Source organism: Lonchura striata, chromosome Z, assembly GCF_046129695.1.
Source record: "Lonchura striata isolate bLonStr1 chromosome Z, bLonStr1.mat, whole genome shotgun sequence".
NCBI classification, from domain to species: domain Eukaryota; kingdom Metazoa; phylum Chordata; class Aves; order Passeriformes; family Estrildidae; genus Lonchura; species Lonchura striata.
Genome location: NC_134642.1, coordinates 2090431 through 2114526, shown reverse-complemented (window position 1 = coordinate 2114526; position 24096 = coordinate 2090431). Strand labels below are relative to the sequence as shown.

The following is a 24096-nucleotide window of genomic DNA, read 5'->3' as shown; positions in this document are numbered from 1 at the left end:
ATAATCATTCCTACAGAGAATGGGCAATTAAAGTAAAATAAAATACTAGAAAATACAAGAAAAGGTATTTCCCACATAAGCTGTGACTGTCCCATCCCTGGAAGTGTCCAAGGAAAGGCTGGATGGGGTTTGGAGCAACCTAGGATAGTAGAAGGTGTCCTGCCCATGGCAGGGGATGGAATTAGAAGATCTTTAAAGTCTCTCCCATTCCAAACCATTCTGTGATTCTATGACTCTAGAATAGAATAGAATAGAACAAAACAAAAATAAAAATAAAAATAAATTTAAAAATTAAAGAAAAAAATAAGATAAAATAAAATAAAATAAAATAAAATAAAATAAAATAAAATAAAATAAAAATCTTAAGTAAAGCACCACAAACAGCAGGAGAAAATGTGAAGGAATGGATTTGTTTATGGAAGATCTGGAAACATCTGACCAAGCTGTATGACCCTCACTGCCATCAGAATCCCTCCTGAAATCAGCATCTCCTGCCACTGGGTGCAAGAAAACCCAGCCTGGCCCTGCAGTCCTTGGAGCAGTTTAAGATTATTCTTCCAACATAAAACTCCATCATAAACTCATCCCTCATGTCTTAGAGAGGTGTGAGACTTATTTGCATAATAAATGACAAGGCAGGAATATAGATTTGTGTCAGATCACCCTCCCTTCCCTTTGAAAGAAATCTATTTATTCTGACTGAATCGTCTCTTCTCCAAATAAATGGTGTTTGTAGTCAGTTTAGCTGGCATGATACATGTTCTTTTGCATGCCTGTAATGAATTTTCACAGCCAGAGCCCTAATCCAGTCTAGTCATGGAGGGTTTATCACGACCTCTTATTTTATTTCTACCGGTAAATGGGAATTGCTTTCCTTATCGCTATCTAGAAGCACCTGAGTGATTTTTGCTTCATATTTCCTATCCCACTGGAATTCAGGATGCAGCGTTATCTGATGCTGTACAATTGTCACTCATGTTAGCTGCCTTTTCATTTTAATTTGCTGGATTTATTGCTCTTTCCTTTTTTTTCTTTTCCCCAGGAGATTTTACTTCAGATCTGAGTCCTTCCTTGCTTTTTATCATCCTTCTGGTCAGATTTCTTGGGTGATCCTCAGGAAGGCAGGATCAAGGCTTGTCTTGCCTTCACCTGCCTGATGCCTTTAAACAACCTGGGCCAGCGGAAGCTGTCCCTGCCCATGGCAGGGGGTAGAACGAGATCAGCTCTGAGGTCCCTTCCAACCCAAACCATCCTGAGATGCCTTCCCTTGGCAGAGCACTGAATCCCATCCTCTGGGAATCATAATCCCACTGGGGAAGCATAAAACTATGCAGTGACAAGCAGGAATTAGCCCTTTCTTTTGAGTTCACACAAATCCATGAGAGCAAGAAGTGATCCCTAGTGCTGCTGGAAGCAGAGAGCAGGTACACAGCTGAGAGTTCCAGAAAACTGGACCTGCAGCTGCTGGAAAGGCATGAGAAGACCTGTAAATCCTGCAGATAACACTGTGATGGATCAGTAGTGGCAAGACATTAACCTTCACTCTTGAGGAGACACCCAAATGATAACACCTGTAGCCATGCCACTCCAGAGTTATCAGTCTTGTCACTCGTGAAGATAAATCTATCTGACCTGAACCATCATCCTACGCCACTCTGGCTTCCTTGCTCAAAATCCTCACAGATACCAGCAGGGATCAGGACAATCACACCTAATAATCAATTGAGAGCGTGCAACTATGCTCACATGGAAACCATTTCCTTCAGTATGTTAAAATAATTCCGCAGAGAAAGGGAAAAAACACGGTAGGCTTGAAAGCTGGTCTGCAGGGAAAGTGCTACATGTCAGTGACAACTGTGGAAGGACAGAAAACAGCTACCAAAGCCTCAAGGAGCTGTCACGCACAGGAAAATATAAGTTAATTAAAGCCACTTAAACAAATACATCTGGGACAGGGGCATGGGATGTAGGGAGGGAGAGTGAAGTGATATTAAAAGCTCAGACACATGGTGAATCCCAGACAGGAGGCAAGGAAACCTATTTGGCAGAATCCAGATGAGCCCCTTGCCCTGGAGCTGTGCCAGAGGCAGCAGTGAGAGTTCCCTCTGCCCCAGAGCTGCTACTCACCTTTGGGCACAGCATTATCCCACAGCTCCATGGGGATGCACAGCCTCAGCAGATCCACCCTTCCTCTGGGAAACAGCACCCAGCCTCCACTGATGCTCTCTGGACCAAACAGTGCCAGCTTGGAATTACAAATTCAACATTTCCATTCCTAACCTCTTCCCTCCTTTCCCTACCACAACATCCAGCTGAAATGAGAACCATAGGCAAAGCATCCCTCTGGGGAAATGTAAGGATCCACCTCAAGGCACCACCAGGAGCAACACCAACTTCACCTTCCCTTGCTCCTTCTCTGAGCACAGTCTCCTCTGAGCCCCCAGAGATGATTTTCCTCCAACTATGCTCAGAAGACAATGAGCACAGGTTGCTCACACCAGCCCTGCCTGTATAAAACCACGAAGATAAAGAATTGGATAGGCTCTGTGTATTTTTTTATTGCAATCAGCTCCCTGAGAAACTTAAAATGTTGGTTCCTTATATATTCCTTTGGGCATTGAATCAGAAGTGAAAACAGAACACCTACATGAGGTTGGGTCATGATGGAGATGGTGAGCCGGCCTCTTCAGATATTCCTTCTTGGGAAGCAGGGCTGGCCAGCCTCAGCACGAGGCTGACAGGAAGGGAAACAGGAAAGCAAATCCATCTGCACACCATCAAGCCCCTGCTGCAGGATGACAGCATGCAAGACTGCTGTCTGCAAGAGGAAGTCTTGCCCATGGCATCAGCCCGACCCAGTTGGAGCGCACAGAAACACAGATGGAGTGAGGAGGATCCAAAGCAGCTTAGCTTCCCACCCTCCCTTGACTGCTGGGATGGGGGTGATGCAGCAAGCCCAACACCAACCCACATGCTCCTCCAGGAAAGCCATGAAGCTGCTGGAATCTGGTTGTCTTGGCTAGCAGGGAGCTGAAGGAAGGAGTTAGTGAAGGACCTGGGACACATAGGACAAGGTCTGAGATCTCTTTCATGCTTCAGCTTATTTTCTAACTCCAAACCAGGCTTATGTACAGATCTTCTATTGCAACCCTGGGTGAGATTAACTCATTAGAAGTCCCATGGCTCCAGGGAGAGCTCAGAGCCCCTGCCAGGGCCTCAAGGGGCTCCAGGAGAGCTGCACAGGGACTGGGGACAAGGCAGGCAGGGACAGCACACAGGGAATGGCTCCCACTGCCAGAGGGCGGGCACAGATGGGAGATTGGGAATTAGGAATTGCTGGCTGGGAGGGTGGGCAGGCCCTGGCACAGGGTGCCCAGAGCAGCTGTGGCTGTCCCTGGATCCCTGGCAGTGTCCAAGTCCAAGATGGACAGGGCTTGGAGTAACCTGGGACAATGGAAGGTGTCCCTGTCCAAGGCAGGGGGTGGGACTGGATGGGCTTTAAGAACCCTTCAACACAAAGAATTCTGTGATTCTAGGACTCTGCAGACAGCATTAGAGCCTTGTCTAATGCAGCCCAAGACCACAGCCCCCTCTCTGCCTGCAGCTCAGGGCAGGTAGCCAAGGCCCCCCACCCATGCTACAAACCCCTTCCCTCCCCAGGGTGACTTCCTTAACACAGCCCAGCTGCCTGCCCCCACCCAACAAGGACTGACAGATTTGTGCTGTCCCCTTAGGGTGGGGTAGGTACATTTATTTCCTCTTTGGAAAAAAAAGGAAAGAAAAAAGGAAAAGAATATGCAATTAACCTTTTCCTCTCCTTTCAACTGGCAAGAAATCTCCCTGCCACAGAAATAGTTTGAGGAGTAGGATATCTGTTCCCACAGCTGCACCAATGCTATTCTGGCTTAGCTAAAATTAAAGAGCTGAAGTTGTACGTGGGCCTTCATGAAACTGTCATGGGGACCACAAGATTAGAGGGCCGGATGGTGACCTGGGAGGCTGAGTCTATTCTCAGCTGCACCAAGGGATCCTCATGTGTGTCAGAACATGTTTCTCCACCCCTCTTAAATAAGAATCCTGAAATGGTTTGGCTTGAGGGGACCTTAACACCCAGTTCCAACCCCTTGCCATAGCAGGGACACCTTCCACTACCCCAGTTTGTTCCAAGCCCTGTCCAACCTGGCCTTGGACAATTCCAGGGATCCAGGGGCAGCCACAGCTGCTCTGGGCACCCTGTGCCAGGGCCTGCCCACCCTCATCATAATTACTTTCTTTGTCATATCAAGTATGAATATCCCTGCTTTTAATTTAAAACCATCAACCCTTGTCCTCTCACTATAGGCACAACTAAAAAACTCTTGTCTACATTTTTCTTCTAAGCCCCCTTTAAGAAAGACCAACATATCTTGCCTTGTCACCTCCAGCTAGCCAGAGATCCAACAGCACTAAAAAACCCAGGAAAGCACAGGACAGCCCCAACATGCCAGCCACCATCTACCCCCTCTCCCACCACGAGCAGTCCCTCTGCCAACAACTGTGCTGGCTATTGTTGGTCACATAAAGCCCAGTCCAGTGGCCCTGCTGTCAGCATGCAGCTCATTACTCTGCCAAAGGCTTTGAAATGCTTGGAATATGAAAGGTGTTCCATCAGATCAGATTCAGCTTCGTTTGCTATTACAATGCAGTGCATTTCTTTTGTCTGCGACTTTTGATGATGTGCAATTGTTCCCTCAGTCAGTATTTCGGAGTCATTAGTTGGAATTAGTAAAGTTCCCGCTGCTGGACTTTTCCAAGGCTCTGTTCTCGGGCTACAAAGAGTCGATAAGGAGTTGTCCTGCTTTCACTGAGCTGGAGGCACAGCAGGGAGCGTGCTGGGGGGAGCGGGCAGTCTGCTCAACTCCACTTTTCCCCTGCAGGCACTGGGAAATGCACATGCAGGAAAGATGCTGTGGGTGGTCACAACAGGGCTGGTGTTTCCCAGCCAGCAGGGAACCTGACACCTTTCATTTGCTACCTCTGCTGGGACCAGGGGAAGGGGTACACCTGAGTGTGTCCATATTTAGGCAGCACATCCCACAAAGTTCAGGTTTCTATTCCAAAAATCTCCCACTCCAAATCTAAAGGCATCAAGCCCTGAAGAAGTCTCCTTTCTCTGGGCGAAGGGATCTCTACTGGACATTTTCCTCAGTGAAAACACCTGGATGTGCCTGACCTTGTCCTCCAACCTCTTGTTCATTTTACACCTTACACCCTTCCAGCCATACCAGAAGGGCTTTTAGTACCAAGACCCTTTTTCCTGAAGGGATTTATATGTGGAGCATCCACTTCTCTGGGCAATCTGTACCAGGGCCTCACCCTCTTTTTCACAAAAAAATTTTCCCTTCTATCTAGTCTGGATCTCACTTTCCTCTGTAAAACTATTCTCTTTTGTCCTGTCCCTGCCTGCCTTGTCCCCAGTCCCTGTGCAGCTCCCCTGGAGCCCCTTGAGGCCCTGGCAGGGGCTCTGAGCTCTCCCTGGAGCTTCTCTTGTGCAGGATGAGCACCCCAAGCTCTCCTAGTCTGTTCTCTGATCAACTTTGTGTTTGTCTCCAATAGAAGATTCGTTCCTATTCATGCCTGAGGAGGTCCCACAGAAAAACAAAGTGATGAAGCTCCATGGGCTGTGCCCACCTGATGCCATTGTCTGGACCCAAGGGCACAGCTCAAGGTCTGAGGACCACAGCAGCTCCAACTCACACCCACCCCGCCTGTGGGTGGAAATTCTAATCTAAATTACCAATTCCAGCCATCCCACCACCTTTTCTGGATGCAATGTGGGTATTTGGCCACTACAACCCTGAAACAAAACTAGGAGCAAACCAAACTTATCGGGAAGCCTTGTGGAGAAGAGCTCAGCACTGAACCCAGCTCCTTTAGCAGCTGGTCACCTTTCACATGGGACTGTATTTCCAACCCCTAAGAATTTCCATTAAATTCACTTCATTTCCCTGAAATTCACCTCATCCCACCTAACATTCACAACAGCATTTCCACTGGGACATGACCAAATCCAGACAATTCACACCTCCCACCTTACATTTTTTAAAGTAACAGGCTACAATAAAGCAGCCTGCCCAGATTCCAGCCTAATCTAAAAACAACTTTATGGCTTCTAATTTTAGCACTAATCTTCCTTTGCTATGGTTGTGTGATTTCTAATTATTTTATCCCCAAGCCCTGCTTTGATGGATAGTTGTACCTTTTCCAATGGCAAATGACTTGTAAAGTGCCTTTAAAAATACGCTGCTCATTTCAGGTTCATTTCTAGTTCCTACACAAATAGCATTCTCATATATGGCTTCACTGCAGAATTATTATTATTATTATTAATAATAATAATATTAATATTAATATTAATATTAATATCATTATTAATATCATTATAATTATTATGAAAATAATAGTAATAAAAGCAATGCAATTTTAAAAGGAGAGCTCCATTCCTTAGGATGATCCCAATCTGCTCCTGCAAACACTGTATTTTCTCTTAAAAGCTGATAAAGACCAAAAAATCTGCTATTGAGATATAGATCTCTTAACAACTCCGTGCCTTGGCTTGGCATGGCTCCCAGAACATGTTGCCTTTTTCTATCCCTGTTTTCAGGCTACAGCTCAAGGAAGAGCAATTGGCCACACCAAAACCTCTGGATGGGGGGGACTTTGCAAGGGGCGAAATGGTGGCAGAGACACATTTGCCTTGATGTTCCTCTGGAGCCTTGCCTACCCAAAATTGCTGCATTTAAAGCAGCAAACACCAATCCTCAGCTGAAGATGTGTTGCAGGGGCTTAGGATGAGCATCCAGCCCACAGGCTGGTGTTTTCTCACAATCTCACCTTGCTCGCCTGAAGCAACCTCTTGACCCTCCTAATTGCTGACCTAGATCAAATCTGAAACCAATTATTGCACAAAAATTTACTGGGGAGGAGATGCTGCCTGAGGACTGTTTCAGGATGCTGAGGCAGCTGCCTGCCTGTGGCATGTCCCAGTAGGACTTGCCACCAGCAGCCAGCACCTGAGCAGGGGACACAGACACAGGGCTGGTGGATGTTTGTTGGGTTATTTCCTTCCCCAGGATTTATACTGAGCTCAGGTCAATTGGAAAACATCCACTTGACCTGCGACCTTTTTGTTTTAGTTATTCTCCAAGCTTTGACAGCAGCAGCTTAAACACAAAGCATGTGACTTTTGGCACTGAGGTAGCACCCCATTCCCACAAATTCTGAGTGTATATGGAAAAACATCCCACTGCAGCCCTGATGGTGAATGTATTCCTTCTTTCTCATTCTTTGTTTTCCTCTCTTTCACTTTCTGAGCCTGTTTCATGACCTGTTTATTCTTCCTCCCTGCTGGAAACATGAGCTTAGCTCTCCAATGCAATATTAAAAAGAGGAGGACATGGGATGTGGTGTTTGAATTCCCTGCACAAGGCTGCGTTACAGAGCACTTGAAATGGAGATTGTCAAAACAGGAAACAAGGCAGTCAAAGTCCTCTTGCCTGAGTCCTGAAAATGTCACCACACAGAGCTGCAAGGGATGGAGAAAAGCCCTCTGTTACTGCATGGACACAGGATGCCCTGGGAGAGTGGGCAGCAAGACCCTCTGCCCTCCTGCCACTCTGATCTGAGAGCTGAGCTTTAGCCTCTGCTGAAATCAGTGTGGAACTGGTTTTTATTGACCTGGCAAAAAACTCAGCAAATCAGGTTAAAAATTATAACCCTCTATTGATTTGATACTTCTATCAGCATGGAGAATTTTGTATGGAATGTCATCTCACTCAGGAAGTCAATCCAACAGGAAATCCTTCATCCTTAGTGCTTCAGAGTAACATCCACAGCATCCTGCTTCCTTCTTACTCCCTTTAAAACCCAACTCTGAGATATCCTCACCTCTCCAGCTCGTGCTCTGTGTTTGAGCTGGCCTTGCTGAGATAAAAGACATATCTTGGGTCTAATCCTGCCCACAGTCCCCAGGCAAAGCACCATCTTCATCTCCATGAAGATGCAGAGCAGGACAATGCCAAGCCCCAGGCCCTTTGATTTCCATCTATCCACCTTGGAGCAAGGATTTAAAGTTCCTCAAAGGCACAACAGTGAGGTCAGGTCTGGAGGAGAAAATAAAGCTACTGTAAACCCAGACAAATAAGATGCTGAGTTCATTTTAAAAAGAAGGCTCCTGCAGCTGTAGGTTTTGAGCAATTCTTAAAAGACTGATTTGAACAAGCATCCATGCCAACAAATATTAACATTTTAAGCTTTTGACTGCTTTTGATGGTAGTGAATATCTTTTTTTGATATTGACTGATTGTTTTCACAGCTCTCTGCAAGTTAACTTCAGGAGAACTTCCCAAACATAAGAGCTGGTGACCATTACCAGAATGGTGATCCAGCAATTCCAGGATGCCTCACCCTGAAAATATTCAAGTTAAGTTGAATGGGACTGTGAGGAACCTGGTCTAGTTGGGTATGTCCCATTATAAGGGGCTTGGATTAGATGGTTGTTAGAGTTCTTTCAACACAAACCATTCTATGAGTCACCCTCTGGAAGCAAGGCCAGTATTTTGCTTTATGTTTGAGGGATCAGTGGTTTTATTGTAGTGCCCAGCCACTGATCTAGAGTGACAACCTTCAGCAGGAAAAAAAAATCCACAGTTTCATGGAATGAACAACTAGAAATGTAATTTCAGATCATCTGTATAGTCCAGAACAGAAAATTTCCCCCATCATCCAGGCAAAGAATTAGAATAATTACCTAGAGCCTGATCCTGAAAGGTGCTGAGTGCAGTTAAGTGGTCTCCGCTCATAGAGTTCAGTATCTCAGGGGCTCTCAGCAGGGTCAGTCTTGAAGCCTGAGCAAAACAAGATAGTGTGTTAGTCCAGTTATTTGTAAATAAACCTACGCAGCCTATAATTTAAAAAAAAAAAAAAAAACAAAAAAACCCAAAACAAGGAAATCAGGCCAGCCACACTTTCCTGTATGGGGAATTAACTCAATGGTCACACAGAGCATGGCTGAGGAGATGCTCTCCAACCCACAAGCCTTCTCTGCAGATCAAGATGGATGCCTGCAGCACACAGGAGAGAAATTACACGGGGATGTGTCCACAGAGCTTCAATCCACATCCAGGAACACCCACACAACATTCCTCAGGAGCCCTGTGTTACCCACACCACCACACCTGGGTATGTCACATTACCACACCATCCCAGGGCTCACACACCTTCCTGGCAGAAGACAAACCCCAGGGCTGCCTCATCAAGGCTACAGGCAGCAGTAAACCTGGAGATAATGGAAGTTAGCCGGGTTTCCAGGGAAGAAGATGAGGAACAGTCCCCTCCCTGTACTCCCCAGCCGCGGGCGGGCACGGCCGTGCCAAGGGCAGGGTGAAGGGAGGGAAGGGGATGACGGGGACAGGATGACGGAATCCTCCTCCATGCAGCCCTTTGTTCTGGGAAGTCCCCTGGGATGCTTGGCTCAGGGTGGCCAAGTCCTCCTTCTTCCCCTACAAGGGGAACGGATGAGGGGAGGAAAACAATGCTCTCTCCTCAGCTGCCTAATGGAAGAACAAAAGCACAGCGATCCCTTCCAAAATTGTCTTTTGAGGAACAGATCATTGAGCCTGAAGGCCCAGTATTTTTGCTGTATTTATTTTTGAACTCCAGCCTGGCAGTGTCTTTCTGTCCTTCCTCTGGGCTCTTGCAGCACCTGCCCAAAGCCACTGGGGTCATGCAGGGCTTCCACACACCTCAAACCCCACCAGGAATTTAACACCCAGAACCTGGTAGAGGTGACAAAACCAAAGGCAAGGCCCCAGACAGACACATGACAAACACGTCTCAGATATGGGGTAGAGGGGCAAGGCCAGGTTGGAACAACCCAGTCAGGTGGAAGGTGCCCCTGCCCATGGCAGGAGGTGGGACTGGATGGTTGAGAGGTGCCTTTCAGCCCAAACCATTCTGTGATTCTATGACAGCCCTGTTTCAGCAGGATGCATTTGGCAGGAAGGGTCTGTCCCAACCTGATCCCACTGAAAATGGAGACCAAACTCCACTTAAGCCAAAACCAGTACAAAAAGCACCTTTGATTGTTGAGCAGAGATGGCTGCTAGGGAGCAGAAGGGGATTTCTGCTGTGCTGATTGCTCATGGAAAGTCCCTGACTGGCCCGCAACCGTGGAAAAAAGGGAAAATAGAACTTTAATACCAAGTTGGTGGCAGGCTGTCTATTTTTCTCTCCTGTGACTAGTTACCATGGATAGATTTCTGAGGTCGACCACACAATTGTTCACTGCACTGCTCCTATTAAACAGAGGATGAGCAAATCATCCCATTTGTACCGTACTTTAATTTCCAGAAATTCTTTGTTCGTTTGTTTGCTTAAATTATTTCTCTCATTTGAAGAAACAATGCAGTCTTACGAAGCAAGGGCCCAAATCTCCCGAGTCACCCTGCTGTGGTTCATTACTTCCACACTAGTTAACAAGGCCAGTAATTTCCCTAAGGTTTAATAGAAAATCCTCTTTCCAGAATGCAGAGAGACAGGACATTTTAACAAACTCACTGTATCTGGGTTATGTCGTAGGTGAGGGATATCCTAAACGAGGAACACGTCTTCCTATGGGTTAGCATAAAAAAGCAGGTAGCCTAAATGGAGCTTTTTTCATCCCAAATTACTCCCTCAGCTGGAGAAGGGGACCAGGGGGCCCCACATCCCTTGCTCAGAGTATTAGCTGCAGCTCCACTGGCAATGGGTTCCTGAAGCAACCCAGTCCTCATCCCAAAATAGAGTGGTTGAAGTAAATGATACAGGAGAGGCAGATCCAAGATGGATCTGGGGTAGGTGTGGTGAAAGAGGTGGGCCTACAGCCCTTTTCATAAATGATATGGACAGCAGAACACACAAAATACCTGCCAATAACCTGCCCTTCTCACTGGTTTTGCCAACCTATTTCCATGTCCAAATCAGTAGGAAAAAAAAAACTAAAAGCTGAAATAAATACAGGGGAAGAGCTTGTGAAAAAAAAATCAAATACATAAAACATATAGACAAATACATTTGAATCGCAGAATAATTTTGTTTGGAAGGGACCTTTAAACTAAAAAATACACGGAAGTATATTATATGTATATATATATATGTATGTGTAAAACAGCCCAGTAAATCTCTATTGAGATGCACATGCAGGTGAAAAGCTGGCAGTGCTGCCTTCAGTCACGAGGGTATTTACTCTACAACAGCCTCTGCAGCTCCTTAATATTATTTATACAAACAGGATTTGTCAAGCAACAACTACAGATGTTTGCAGTGAGTCTTCCTGCTTATCCACTGATAATACCGTGTGCCTGGGACAGCTGAACAAATCCTGCCATGTAAATAATAAATACACGTCTGGGTTAATCAGAAAGAGGCGGTGAGGAATCTGGAGATTCCCACAGACTCCCTGCCGTGGGGAAGGAAACAAGAAAATGCCCTGACCTAAGCAGGGGTGAGTCTGGCATACCCACAGATCACAGGGAGATCACAGGAGCTGTTTGCAGATCACTTACTGAGCATGAATAATTCAGGCAGAAGCGGCTGGGAGTATGAGAACAGATAGATGGGAGCTCACTGCCACTGCTTTGGCAGGTTTTATTTTATCCAGCAAGGCAAAGAAACCACGAGCCCCAGCAAAAATTCCTCTGCCTAGCTTTGCCAGTGTCGTGGCTTCACTGACAATCTCGTGATATGTAGCAATTTGCAGATTCCCAGCTGATGGTGAATGCCATCTCTCTTTCTCCTTGAGGCATTTTTGTGATTATCTGGCTGGACAGGTATGGCAAAACAATGCTTGTTTAAAAAAAAAGAAAAAAAAAAAATCTGCATTCTGCGGCATAATTACACAGCTTGCAGAATCACAGAATGGTGTGGATTGGAAGGGCACAGGTAGGGACACCTTCCACTGTCCCAGGATGCTCCAAGCCCCATCCAGCCTGGCCTGGGACACTCCCAGGGATCCAGGGACAGCCACAGCTGCTCTGGGCACCCTGTGCCAGGGCCTGCCCACCCTCCCAGCCAGCAATTCCCAATTCCCAATCTCCCATCTGTGCCTGCCCTCTGGCAGTGGGAGCCATTCCCTGTGTGCTGTCCCTGCCTGCCTTGTCCCCAGTCCCTGTGCAGCTCTCCTGGAGCCCCTTGAGGCCCTGGCAGGGGCTCTGAGCTCTCCCTGGAGCTTCTCTTGTGCAGGGGAACAGCCCCAGCTCTGCCAGGCTGGCTCCAGAGCAGAGGGGCTCCAGCCTGGCAGCAGCTCCGTGGCCTCCTCTGGGCTGGCTCCAGCAGCTCCATGTCCTTGTGCTGCTGGGGACCCCAGAGCTGCGTGCAGGCCATGAAACATCCACCAACCAAAAAACAAAACAAAACCAAAACCAAAATAAAAAAACCCAGTCAGCTTCCAGGCCTCCTCCCACCCCAAGGGACCTGGGAAAAATCACAGCACCTAGAAACCAGACTAGCTTGCATCCTTCAGGCTCCTCTGCCCCTGCAAAAAAATCATGATTCAGTGGAGTTCAGCTCTGAAGGAGAAGGATGGAAACTAGGAAAACACAAAAAATGTGGGACGAACAAAAAGAAGGGCTAAGGGATATTCCCTAATCCTTACTCCAAAAGGAAAACATAAGTAGAGTTGCTCCTGTTGGGATATATTAAAAGTCCACACTGAATAAATTACCAAGAGGACTGGAAGTCAGGAAGCAAATAAAAAAAGAAAAAAAAAAAAAAAACAAAAAAAAAACCACACATAAGTTGAGGCAGAAGTGCTAAAAACAGATGGTGGAAGTTGAACACTGCTTTGGTGGAACCTGCAGAAATCCAAAACGCACTCTACTGAAAGGACACTGCATTTTGTTTCTTGCCAAAGGGAAGAGCCTTGCTGTCAAGAATAGAGGGGCAGCTGTCCAACACGAGGTCAGAAATGGGAACCCAGCTCAGTGACCACCAATGAGCCTGGGGACACCTCAGCCCAGAGAGCCAGAGGGGCCAAGGAGGGATTTGACAGAGAGGACCCTGCCTTAGCAGGATTTCTGAATGTCTCCAATAGCAAGGCATGCTCCAGTGCTAGTGGTGTGCTCTGGGACTGGGGAACCCTCTGGGAATTCCTGTACTGCACCTACCTGTGGTGCATGGCCCTGCTTCAATTCACCCCTCTGCACTACTGCCAGCACTGGATTTGGCCCTAAAACTGCACACCAACTCTTCTCCAGCCCAACTGCTCTGCATGTACACCACATCACAGTCCCCTCACACAGAAAACTATTTCTTGTTATCACACAAAATACATCTGATTGAAGACACACAGCAAAAGACCTTCACCCAATATCAAAACACAAAAATCCCAATAAATCTGGTTCTCAGTGTGAACCACATGAGAAGCATCCAGGCAGCCCCAAGTCAGGAGTGAAACTTGGTGCTACCAGCAAACAAATTTACACCTTAAATATTCCTTCAGCATAAAAATATTTGCTCTCTCTATGCTTTCTTCCATTCTTGAACTACTTAAACTTAATATTTTTAATTAAAAACTGAATTTAAACATACTTGAGCACCACTGCCAGTAGCATCTTTGGCTTAGAAAGCTCAGTTTGAAAATGCCAACTCTATGGTGTGTCTATGACACAGGCTCTAGCGCCCACATCAAGAAAACTTCACTTCACTTTAGCATAAACTGACTGTACCTGGTAGGAAACCTTTTTCTTGCCTTTATAGACTAAGCACAGGCCACATCTCTGCATTACCCCAAAATAATTACTTGGCCACACACCTCATTGGATCCTCAGGGCTTTGGGTTCTCCACCCTCATGTTTACATTCCATGCAGAAAAATTAACTAATTAATATACGTCTGACAGATGTTCTTTGAAAGAGATATCATGCCTTCAAAACACAAGATGATGAAAGGAGCAATCGAATAGATTAGACTGACCAGAAAAGCAGGATTGTAGCATGACAGTGGAAAGCACAGCTTTTAGTCTGTCTCTTGATATTTATATGGTTTTATTTGCATATCAAACTATATGCCAATTAGCTGTATATAAATCTGCAATGAAATTATGCTGTGCAGCTCTCCAAAGTGAAGAAAAGCCAGGGCTAGGCTGAATAATCACCCATAACTCTGGCCCTCCAGGTGTTCCCACTCCAGCTCACTCCTAATGACCGTGTACTCCCAGTAACACAACCGTACAACGGGAATCTTCTGCAATCACACACATGTATATACAGCATTTCCATACACTGTAAGCTCCTTTGTGTATTTTTTCATTCACCTCCAGCTAATTACTCCTGGAGAAAATAAGTCTGAGAGGAGACAGACCTTCTTTTTCCCCACAGCTCCCTGACAGGAGGGTGCAGCCATGGTAGGGTTGGGCCCAGCTCCCAGAAAACAAGAGTCAGGATGAGGGAAAGGCCTCAAATTGCACTAGGGCAGGTTTAGATGGGATACTGGGGAAAATTTCTTAATGAAAAGTTTTGCCCAACCCTGTCACAGGCTGCTCATGGTAGTGGTGAAATCCCTATCCCTGGAGGGATTTAAAAGCTATTTCAAGACATGGGTCAATGGTGGCCTTGGCAGAGCTGGGAGAATGGTTGGACTCAATGATGTTAGAGGCCTTTTCCATTGTAAAGGATTCTGTGATTCCACAATCTGCCTGCTGCCCCTTGTCTCAGACTGCAGGGCAAGTTTTGCCTCTGTTGAGGCTTTGTGAAACCCTGCAGGAAAGTGGCGATCCTGCCTGAAGAGCTGTAGGCAAGCCTGGAAAGAAACAATACCAGAGATGTATGCTCTTATTTTAAATATCAACTGGAACGTGGGGGTGCAATAGGCTGGTCCAGGAGCACCACTTAGCCAACTGTGCTCTGGAAGGGGTGTGCACTTGGAGTCAAACTGGCTGCCTTAACAAGGTCTTTGTGCTCTGCCAGGTATCTGCAGAAGGCATCATGCAAAGCTGGAGCCTGGGGGCCCATCTGCAGTCACAGCTCACAGCAGTTCCAGCCAGCACTGCCTGTAAATCAGGACATCCACCCTGCCCATGCAGGCAAGGAAGGGTCTGGGGAGAAGGGATTCCAGACATCTTCCACTGTCCCAGGCTGCTCCAAGCCTCATCCAGTCTAATCTTGGACACTTACAGGGATGGGGCACCCACCACTCCTCTGGGAAACCTGTGCCAGTGCTTCACTATCCCCACAGCAAAAAATTTCTTCCTTACATCCAGTCTGAATCTCCCCTTCTTCAGTTCAAAACCATCATCCTTTGTTCTATCACCACAAGCCCTACTAAAAAATCTTTATTTTTTTTTTAAGTTGTAAGCCCCCTTTAAGTACTGAAAGGCCACAATAAGGTCTGTCCAAAGCCTTCTCTTCTCCAGGTTGAACAATCCCAGCTCTCCCAGACTGTCTGCACAGGAGAAGTGCTCCAGCCCCTATCAATGAGCCTGCATTGCTTGGGACCATTTTTTGAGCTCAACTGCAGTAGCAAGTTTGACTAATTTGAGTGACCAGGCACATATTCAGACATAAAACATTAATATGGAAACAAATCAAAAGCAGTCTGGCTGGGCTCTTGCTTTCAATTCATTACATACACTGAAAAAGGAAAAATAATAAAAAAAAAATAAATAAAAGTTTTTATCTTTTCTAGAACATACGAAAAGGCACAAATTCCTGACTGACTGCAGCACCTGGGCTGGCTGTGCTGGTAATTGGAACCAGCGTGTTTCACTTCCCAGGCATGCCATTCACAAGGGAGAGAAGGAAGCATTCAATTTTTCAATAGGAAATTTCATCGCCAAAAAACAAACCACCTTCCTTGACTCCAAGGAAGAGCCCAAGGACAAGTTTTCTCCTCGACCACAGCTTCAGCTTTACCGCCAGAGCTGAGTGCTCACGCCATCCCAAACCCATGAGACTGCCTTCAACACTTCCAGCTCTTTCTTTTGTTTTTTTTTTCCTCCTTCTAACACATTGTTTTTCTTTTCCTTTGGGATTGCTCAGAGGTCCAGTTTGCAACTTTTGTTTCCACAACCAAATGGGCTAAAACAAGCCTGGACTTTGTCCTGATAGTTTTCCTTAGATTTTTAGCTTTCCACCTAACTGCAGACCTGGGACTTCATGGAAAGCACCCAGGTGTAGCCGTGGGCCGTGCTAACATCAAGGGGATATTTGTGGGACATTTGTGAGGCAGAGCACACTTTAAGTGGGTTTTTTTTAATGAGCCTAGTACCCCCAAGCCATATGGGACTGAGCAAAAATCATGTTACACCAACAGCTTTTCTTTAATAGCATTTTTAAACTAGTTTTTCATTCCTAAAGCTGCTGTCTTAGCACAGAGTGGAATAAGGCTTTGAGGCCACAAAAACCCATCAGACACTCCAGCAGGACTCAAGAAACCAAGCAGCAGGCAAAGGGTCTGAGCAGAGTGGTGGCAGATTAAATGTAGCACCAGTCAGCATAAAACCAATGCAAAAAAAAAAAAGCCCTTGACAATGGTCCCTGTAAGAATTGTAAGAATTAAGTTCCAGGATAAATAGGCTCAGAAGCAACCATCCTGTGCTTCTGCATGCACAGCTCGAATTTAAAAATCAAAGTTACTTCTCCTTGCAACACTTACTTGTAAAGTTATTTTTCCCCTCATTATTTATCTTCCCACCATAATAGCTTGTTCAAGCATTTATAGAAAAGCTGAATTACTAGTCTTCACCTGTTTTCTGAGTCATCCCTGACTTCCTCCATCTTGGTACCTTTCACATCCAGGACCAAGAGGGTTGAACAAGGAAAGTATGACAGCTAGTGCATGGAGGAGCTCCTCAAAATCACACCAAGCTCCATTTTCACACCTTTACTCTCCCTAAAATCTCTAGAAGAAGGTTGTCACAGAGCTATTCTTGAACAATGAAGACAGCCTTCTAATGCCCATTGCAGCACTGTTAGGGTACTTTTAGCTGTAATCTGGGGATTTTTTTAGCTGCCTTGAGCTGATCCCTTGACAAGGGGAATTTTTGAAGCAGACTAGAAGGGCAGACCTGGAGCAAGAACTGATGGCAGAAGGGGCAGGAGATGGGCACAGCTGAGGTCAGCAGCACAAGTAACATAAGGAAAACAGCACAAAATCCATATGGAATCACATGGAATGCTGGATGTTGAGATATTTCATGCAATGGAGGCACTTGCTGTTCCTCCACTTCAAGATGAGGAATAAGAAACCAGAGTAAGGTTCCTCAATCTGTGCTGAGTTAAGCATGGGATGCCTTACACAGCCCCACAAAAGACATAAAGTCTGCAGCATCCAAGTACTGGAAAATCCCTCAAGAAGCCTCCTGGTTCACCCCCAGCCCAAAGGAGGCATCCCTGAGAACATGTCAGAAATGTCTGTGTAGTTCAGGACTGCCAAAGAGGGATTCACAGCATTGACAGGACCCTGCTGTCTCACCTTTCACCTCCTCTTTAGTGGACCTGGTATCAGTGTAAAGACCTTTCACTGGATCCTACCAACACCTAAAAAATGCCAAGAAAATCTGTCAACACCCACCTCTGCTGGACTTCATCCTGGCCTTGACACACACAGCTTGGTCCCTCCTGTTGGACACAGACGCCGAGTCCTAACCCAGACCTGAACACCAGATCTCACTATTCTCACTAGGCTCCAAGGATCTCTCTAAACCCCAACAAATTCTAAGGCAAATTAAATGCATCTATTTTTGTAAGCGAGGATCACTTTTGTTCAGCTGCCACTGAAGCTTTTCTTAGAAGTCATTAACCATGATGGGCAAAACACAATTCCATCTCGCTCCTCTCCTGCCTCTTCAAAGGGAGGATGGCAGCACTTGAGCCACTGCCTCACTGATTGTCCTACTGTTCCACAAAGTGGTTCCTCTCCAGCAAATTGAACACTGAGAGCCATCACAGAGCCCCAGACAAAGGGCCCAGTGACTGTTTCTGGGATTATTAGAGGGAAGCAGAAAGAAGCCTATTACAGGGTCTTTGTGGCACTAAATGTTGACAGCTGAAAATAATGGATAGGACAAAACAGAGCAAAGATGATTTAAATTAGGCAGCTCCCGGGAAATGGTGCTCACGCAGGCTTCCAAAGGAGAACTTCCATTTCTAAGCACTGCTAACCCTCAGGTGGGTGTGCATGGCCCCTCTGCAGCCCATACACACACAGACACAGCCCTTTCCAGGTGCTCTGCAGAGCTTTTGCTCAGTTTGCCAGTGGCCACTGTACCCTACACATTAGGGGATGAAAAAGGTGTATAAAAGAGCAGCATCAGCCACAGATCATCAGTCCTTCAACAGAAACAGCCTTTAATTCCTACCCACTGCCACAAGTTCAGGGACCTGGAAGGAGGGATCTACACTTCCACATTCCAACAATCATTACACAGCTCCTCCAAAACCACCTGGAAGACACAAGATTCACTCCTGTTCCAGGGGTTTGATACAGATGGAATGACAAAGGCTCTGACAAAGCTTTAGTGCCACCTCATGCCAGTCCCAGCTCTGTGGGACATATGTGGGGCTCATTTTAAATAACAGGCACCTGCCACCTATACACATCACCTCCCTCTCGAGAGGGCAGCAATCAGAGAATCACAGAATCATCTTGGTTCAGAAAGAGCTCCAAGATCATCAGGTCCAAGTTGTGCTTGATCCCCACATTGTCACCAGCCCAGAGCACTGAGTGCCATGTCCAGGCCTTCCTTGGACACCTCAGGGATGGGGACTCCAGCATCTCCCTGAGAAGCCTGTTCCAATTTTTTTATCACCCTTTGCATGAAAAAATTCCTCGTGTCCAACCTCAACATTCCCTGGTGCAGCCTATGTTGTCTCCTCCTGTCCCTGTTCCTGGAGCAGAGCCCGACCCCCCGGCTGTCCCCTCCTGTCAGGAGCTGTGCAGAGCCACAAGGTCCCCCTGAGCCTCCTTTTCTCCCTTCCCAGCTCCCTCAGCCACTCCCCACAGGACTTTGCCTCAATGCCCAAGCCATTCTCAGTTTGGACAGGAAAGCACAAGAGGGGTGGAGAGACACACACATTGCACATGGTGAATTTGCTGGCTGTCTGGGCTCTATAGATTCGTTTATGCTGTGGCAACAATCTGTCTTTCCAAGCATAGCACTTGGATTTTATGACCTGAAGCACCACTCAAAGCAGCTCCTGAACATCTGAGGATACAGCCCAGCCAGCCCTGATCTCACCCTACAGTGGAGAGTTTTCACCCTGTTGAAAATGGGTCCCTGTGCAAGGAGCCCTGTGAAAGCACCTTCACAATTATGGGGTTTCATACCTTTCTTGTACCTGGGTGTAAACCAGGATATACAAGGCTTCTGTCCAGTTTGGCCACCCAAAGCCCTGAGACACCCCAGCAGCAACTGCAGGGTGACAGTGGGACTGATCCTGGCAACAAACACCCTGGAAGCTGAAGGGAGGAACCTTCAAATATACTCCTGGGGGTCCCCCACCACCAGCCCTCTGCTGGGACGCTCTGGGGTGTCCCTTCTGCAAAAGCTGCCACTGCAGCGCAAGGGAGAGAGAGGTTTGGCATGGGATAAGGGTCGTGGACATGGCAGTCGGAGCTGGGAATGTTGCTCTGGATTTGTGCAGCATCTGGATCCTGCAGCAGTATCAGCATGTGTAGTGGTTGTGACAGAGGTGGAGTAGGGGGAAGGAGAGAAAAGAATGAGAGAAAGGCAGGAGAAGGAGAGGAAGGAAAGAGGGAAAGAAAGGAGGGGAAAGAAGGAAAAGGTAGAGAGGAAGGAAGGCATGGAGAAGGCAGAAGGCAGAAGATGAGAAAGAAAAAAGGAGAGGAGGAGAAGGAAACACCGAAGGAGAGAAAGCAGAGGAGGATAAGGAGAAGGAGAGGAAGAAGAAGGGGGAGGAAGAGAAGGAAAGGAGTAGTCTTTGAATTCATTGTGGAGCAATGCCTGAATCCATCTGACACAAAACAAGGCCACAGCACTGTTTTCCCCCCGAGACAGTCAGTAAAGCAGCTCACCTCCTGTCTCCTGCTTGGCACAGATAAGCGGCATGGAAAACCCCGGAGAGGAGAAGCACAGACGCGTTACAGCAGAGAGACACTGCAGCAACACCGACCAGACACTCTCCAGCAGCAATGTGCCAGGCAGCACGGGAGGGGAAAAGCTACCTGCTCCCATGGACATGCCAGCCTCTCCCTTTCAATCCCTTTTGTGAAAAAGGTGACTCAGGAAAATTGGAAAGGAAGCCGGGGTGGTATGAAAGTGGAACAAGACACCATCTGTTCTCAAGTCTCGCAGCTGGAAAGGGCATAACCTGCCCTTGGCGTGGCTGCAGGGGACACTCTGGTCCAGAGAGAGGATTTGTAGGAGAGGACAAAGCTGCCTGCTGGGTTTCCTGTGCTGGGATTCACCCAGCAGACACAGACACCCCATCACTGAGATGGAGCAGAGGCTTCACCCTGCTCTCACTCCTGCCCATGAACCCCTATGTAATGTCACATCTAGAAATATCTGCTTAGGATATTCATTCTACACTGCCCAAAAAGACCAGACATAGGTCAAGATGTGGGCATGAACCACCTCTGAAAGGCATATCAAAAGGTAAATGTGTTTCTGGAGAAATTCTTATTTGGAATCCTCATCTATTTCTTACAGTGTTACATCTGTTTTTTACAGTACCACAGTCCTCACTGTGGATTTGTAGTCACAGTTCAGAGCAGACGTTCATGAAGCTCAGGTGGAAAGGTGAGCAAGCCCTCAGTTCAACTTGTGCTTCACTGGGAAGAATGAAAGGGAAATAATAGAGAAAATAAGATAAAATTAAAAACAGGAAGCAAAATAAAGGGAAATTTGAAAAAAAATAAACAGGAGAGAAAGAAGGAGGAGGGGAAGAGGGAAAGAAAGAGAGAGAGAAGGTGAGAAGGAAAGAGAGAAGGAGAGAAGGAAAGAGAGAAAGAAAGAAAGAGAGAAAGAGAGAGAGAGAAAGAAAGAGAAAGAGAGAGAAAGAGAGAGAAAGAAAGAGAGAAAGAGAGAAAGAGAGAAAGAGAGAAAGAGAGAAAGAGAGAAAGAGAGAAAGAGAGAGAAAGAGAGAAAGAGAGAAAGAGAGAAAGAGAGAAAGAGAGAAAGAGAGAAAGAAAGAAAGAAAGACAGAAAGAGAGAAAGAGAGAAAGAGAGAAAGAAAGAAAAAGTTGGAAGGGAGAAGAAAAGAGAGAAAGGAAAGGGGGGGAAAATAGTGACAAGAAACAAAGAGGGAAAGAGAAAGGGAGAACAAAAAGTAAATAAAAAAGGGTGAGATTAAGAAAAGAAAAAAATTTAAAAAGGAAGTCAGCAAGCAAGACAACTTAGAGAGTTGATACCTTTCCAACACAAAAAGAACAACCTCGAGTCACTTTTTCTAAAAGTCTAAGCCCTTCCTAATAAGATGCCCAACAGGCTGTGAATTATCCAGCCATAAAACTTCCACTTGCATGTGACATTTGCTGGTAGGAATAAATCAGGGCAAAGAAAAGAGGAGCCACTTTGGAGTTCAATGAGTATTATCCTAATTCTAAATGTATTAGCAGCGGTCTGAAAGCAGGACATTGTCATCCAGACAGACGGACAATGTTCATAACCAATGGTAATTTGTAGGACGCATAATTTGCTACTACCAAAATAGCACAGCATGTGGGGTTTTTTGCCCTTTTTAGTCTATAGCTGTGTCGTTTCTTTTGGCTTGTTGAAAGAAATCTGCTTTGCACACGCGGAGCAAGAGCTCAGACCTTCAGCAGCTCATAGAAAACAGGTGGCCAGGCATCGGGGGAAATACAGCCTTTCGGAAAAAGCTAATAAAATAAGCAGATGATTATAGAAAATGGAGATGAAACTGGCTTCTCTTTCAAAAACAGAAAGTAAAAAAAAAAATAAGTTTAGACTGAGAAAATGCTGACTGAAAATACACCCTGCCACCACCTCTCTGAATCTTAACAACAGCAACAGAGTTTTCACCTAAAATTTAGAAAAAAAAAAAATTAGGAAAAGAATAATCATCCCCTCAGGGCTGACCATCCCCAAGCTGCAAAGCTCAGCTACCCCAGGCTAACCTGGCTGCTAGCTTAACACCAAGCAGGCTGGGAACTCGGGAAAGTCAGGCTAAAACAGCAGATTACTGTCTTAAGACATTGTCCCTGCCATCCTCATCTCCCCATCAGACAACAGCGCATGGCACTTACATGAAAGTTGAAATTTGGTCAAGTCCCAATCCTTTAACTTTCCATGGGGAGAATGTTAGGAAGCACCTCTCCTGCACGCTCCAGGACCACTTGCTTTAACTGTCAGTTATTTCATGGTGGAGACTCACGCCAAAAAAAAAAAAAAAATAGAAGGGAAAAAAATAAAGCAAAAAACCCACCCCAGAAAAAATAAATGCCTGTATCCCTAACAGAGCAGCAGGGTGGAGCCAGCACACCCTTATATTTAGCTGCAGGCAAAGCCTTAAAGTTGTAGTGCATTTATTTCCATCAAGCACATCTATGTACAAGATAAAAAAACTCCCCAAACTCCTGCTATTTGCCCCATTCTGTCTTTCATGAGGTACACTGGGATTGTAATCACTGTTTTATTTTTATTTTCTGAACTCAGGAGCCTTGGGATGGATCAGAGATTTCAACAAGCTCAGCTGAAGTTACCTCAAGCTCAAGTAAGTGCAGTTTCCCACAACCCTGGGAAAATAAACTACCAATTTTTTTTTTTCTTCCTTACAGTGGAAAAAGGTAGTTACCAGGCATAAATCAGACCTCATATTTAGAAAATGCTCCACGGGCAGAGTGGCGGTCTCAAAGGCTGTGAATCCATCCCATCTCTACCTGCCCCAGCAGAGCAAGCGTGGGTGGCAGCCAAGGTCAAAGCCCATCTGCAGAGGGCACAATTTGCCGGGACATCCAACACAAACAGACACGGGGGAAGAAGGGAAAAAACTGGGATCTGCTCCCAACCCCTCCCGAGGCCACATCCATCCCGAGCCACCCCAGTGCCTCCCGCTTGGCCCCGCAGCTCCCTTTCATACCCTGCCAGCCCCCCGGGCGCTCCAGCAGATGCCGTGCGTGGAGCTGCAGCCTCCTCTGCCAAAGCTGGGGGACGGCAAAAGGCTCGGCCAACTCGTAAAAAAAAATGAGCATCTGCACTTCGCCACTCGCACAGCTGCACCGTGACAGCAGGGCCTGGAGACGGGGCTGTCTGCGGGGACTCGGTGGGGGAAAGGGAAATGAGTCCATCACACTACTGCAGGAGCTGCCACTGACCTTCCAGGGAGCCTTCCTGGAGCTTCAGGGAATTCACTGAGAAGACTCAATAGGAAATTTCATCTTTCTCAGCATTTTCCTTTAAACCCGTCCAGCAAAGCTAAACACGGAGGAGCATCTGAAAACCCTCAAGAGGAGAAATCAATCTTTTGCTTTCCAAGCAAGTGCTTACAGAACTTGTTTGGAGACTCATCTCCTCATTTTCTTTCTTCCATCAGAAGGGTTGTTCTCTCCAACAATCCTAACCTCTGACAGGAGGACAACCCACAACTCCCTCCATAAGGATTCACATGCTCCAAATGGGGCCCACCAGTGGGTCTGCCCTGCCTTGGACTACAACATGAAAGCATCCACCAAAATCACACTCTCCCATGAAATCCTGCCTTCACTTCCAGCAGTGCCCCCTGTCACTGATGCTTCAGCAGTTTTGACCCCAGAGTCAGTTTTTACCATGTATCTTAAGAAAATTTGGAAAATATTTCTCCTCAGGTGCTCTGTGAGCAGGAGCTGGCATCCTTCCCACACCTCTCACTGGGGAACAGGGAGGTGCCCTGAATAAAGGCTTTGCCTTTATTTTGTGGCTTTACCCCCAACCAGATCAATTCCTATATGAGATGAGTAGGTAGGAGTGAAAAGCCATTTTTACTATACATCTGACATTTCAAACCGAGAGGCCATCTGGGATCTTTTCTTCTCTTGCACTCTGTAACAGGAGCTGACATTTATCCAGTGGCAAAAAAGAAGCATCATCATGGACTTAAGGGCATCAGATCAGCCTTTGGAGTT

General features: G+C 46.4%; 1 protein-coding gene across 1 annotated transcript in view; it reads right to left on the bottom strand.

Annotated features, from left to right (window-relative positions):
• ZBTB7C (zinc finger and BTB domain containing 7C) overlaps positions 1-20061 on the bottom strand; it is a 100276-nt gene extending 80215 nt beyond the window's left edge. The window contains exons 1-2 of the mRNA XM_021535534.2: positions 20050-20061; positions 8789-8885 (exon numbers count right to left, since the gene is read on the bottom strand). Of these exons, the coding sequence (XP_021391209.2) occupies positions 8789-8840 (52 nt within the window). The 5' untranslated portion in view covers positions 8841-8885; positions 20050-20061. The remainder of the gene's footprint in view (positions 1-8788; positions 8886-20049) is intronic.
• Positions 20062-24096: the final 4035 nt, after the last annotated feature.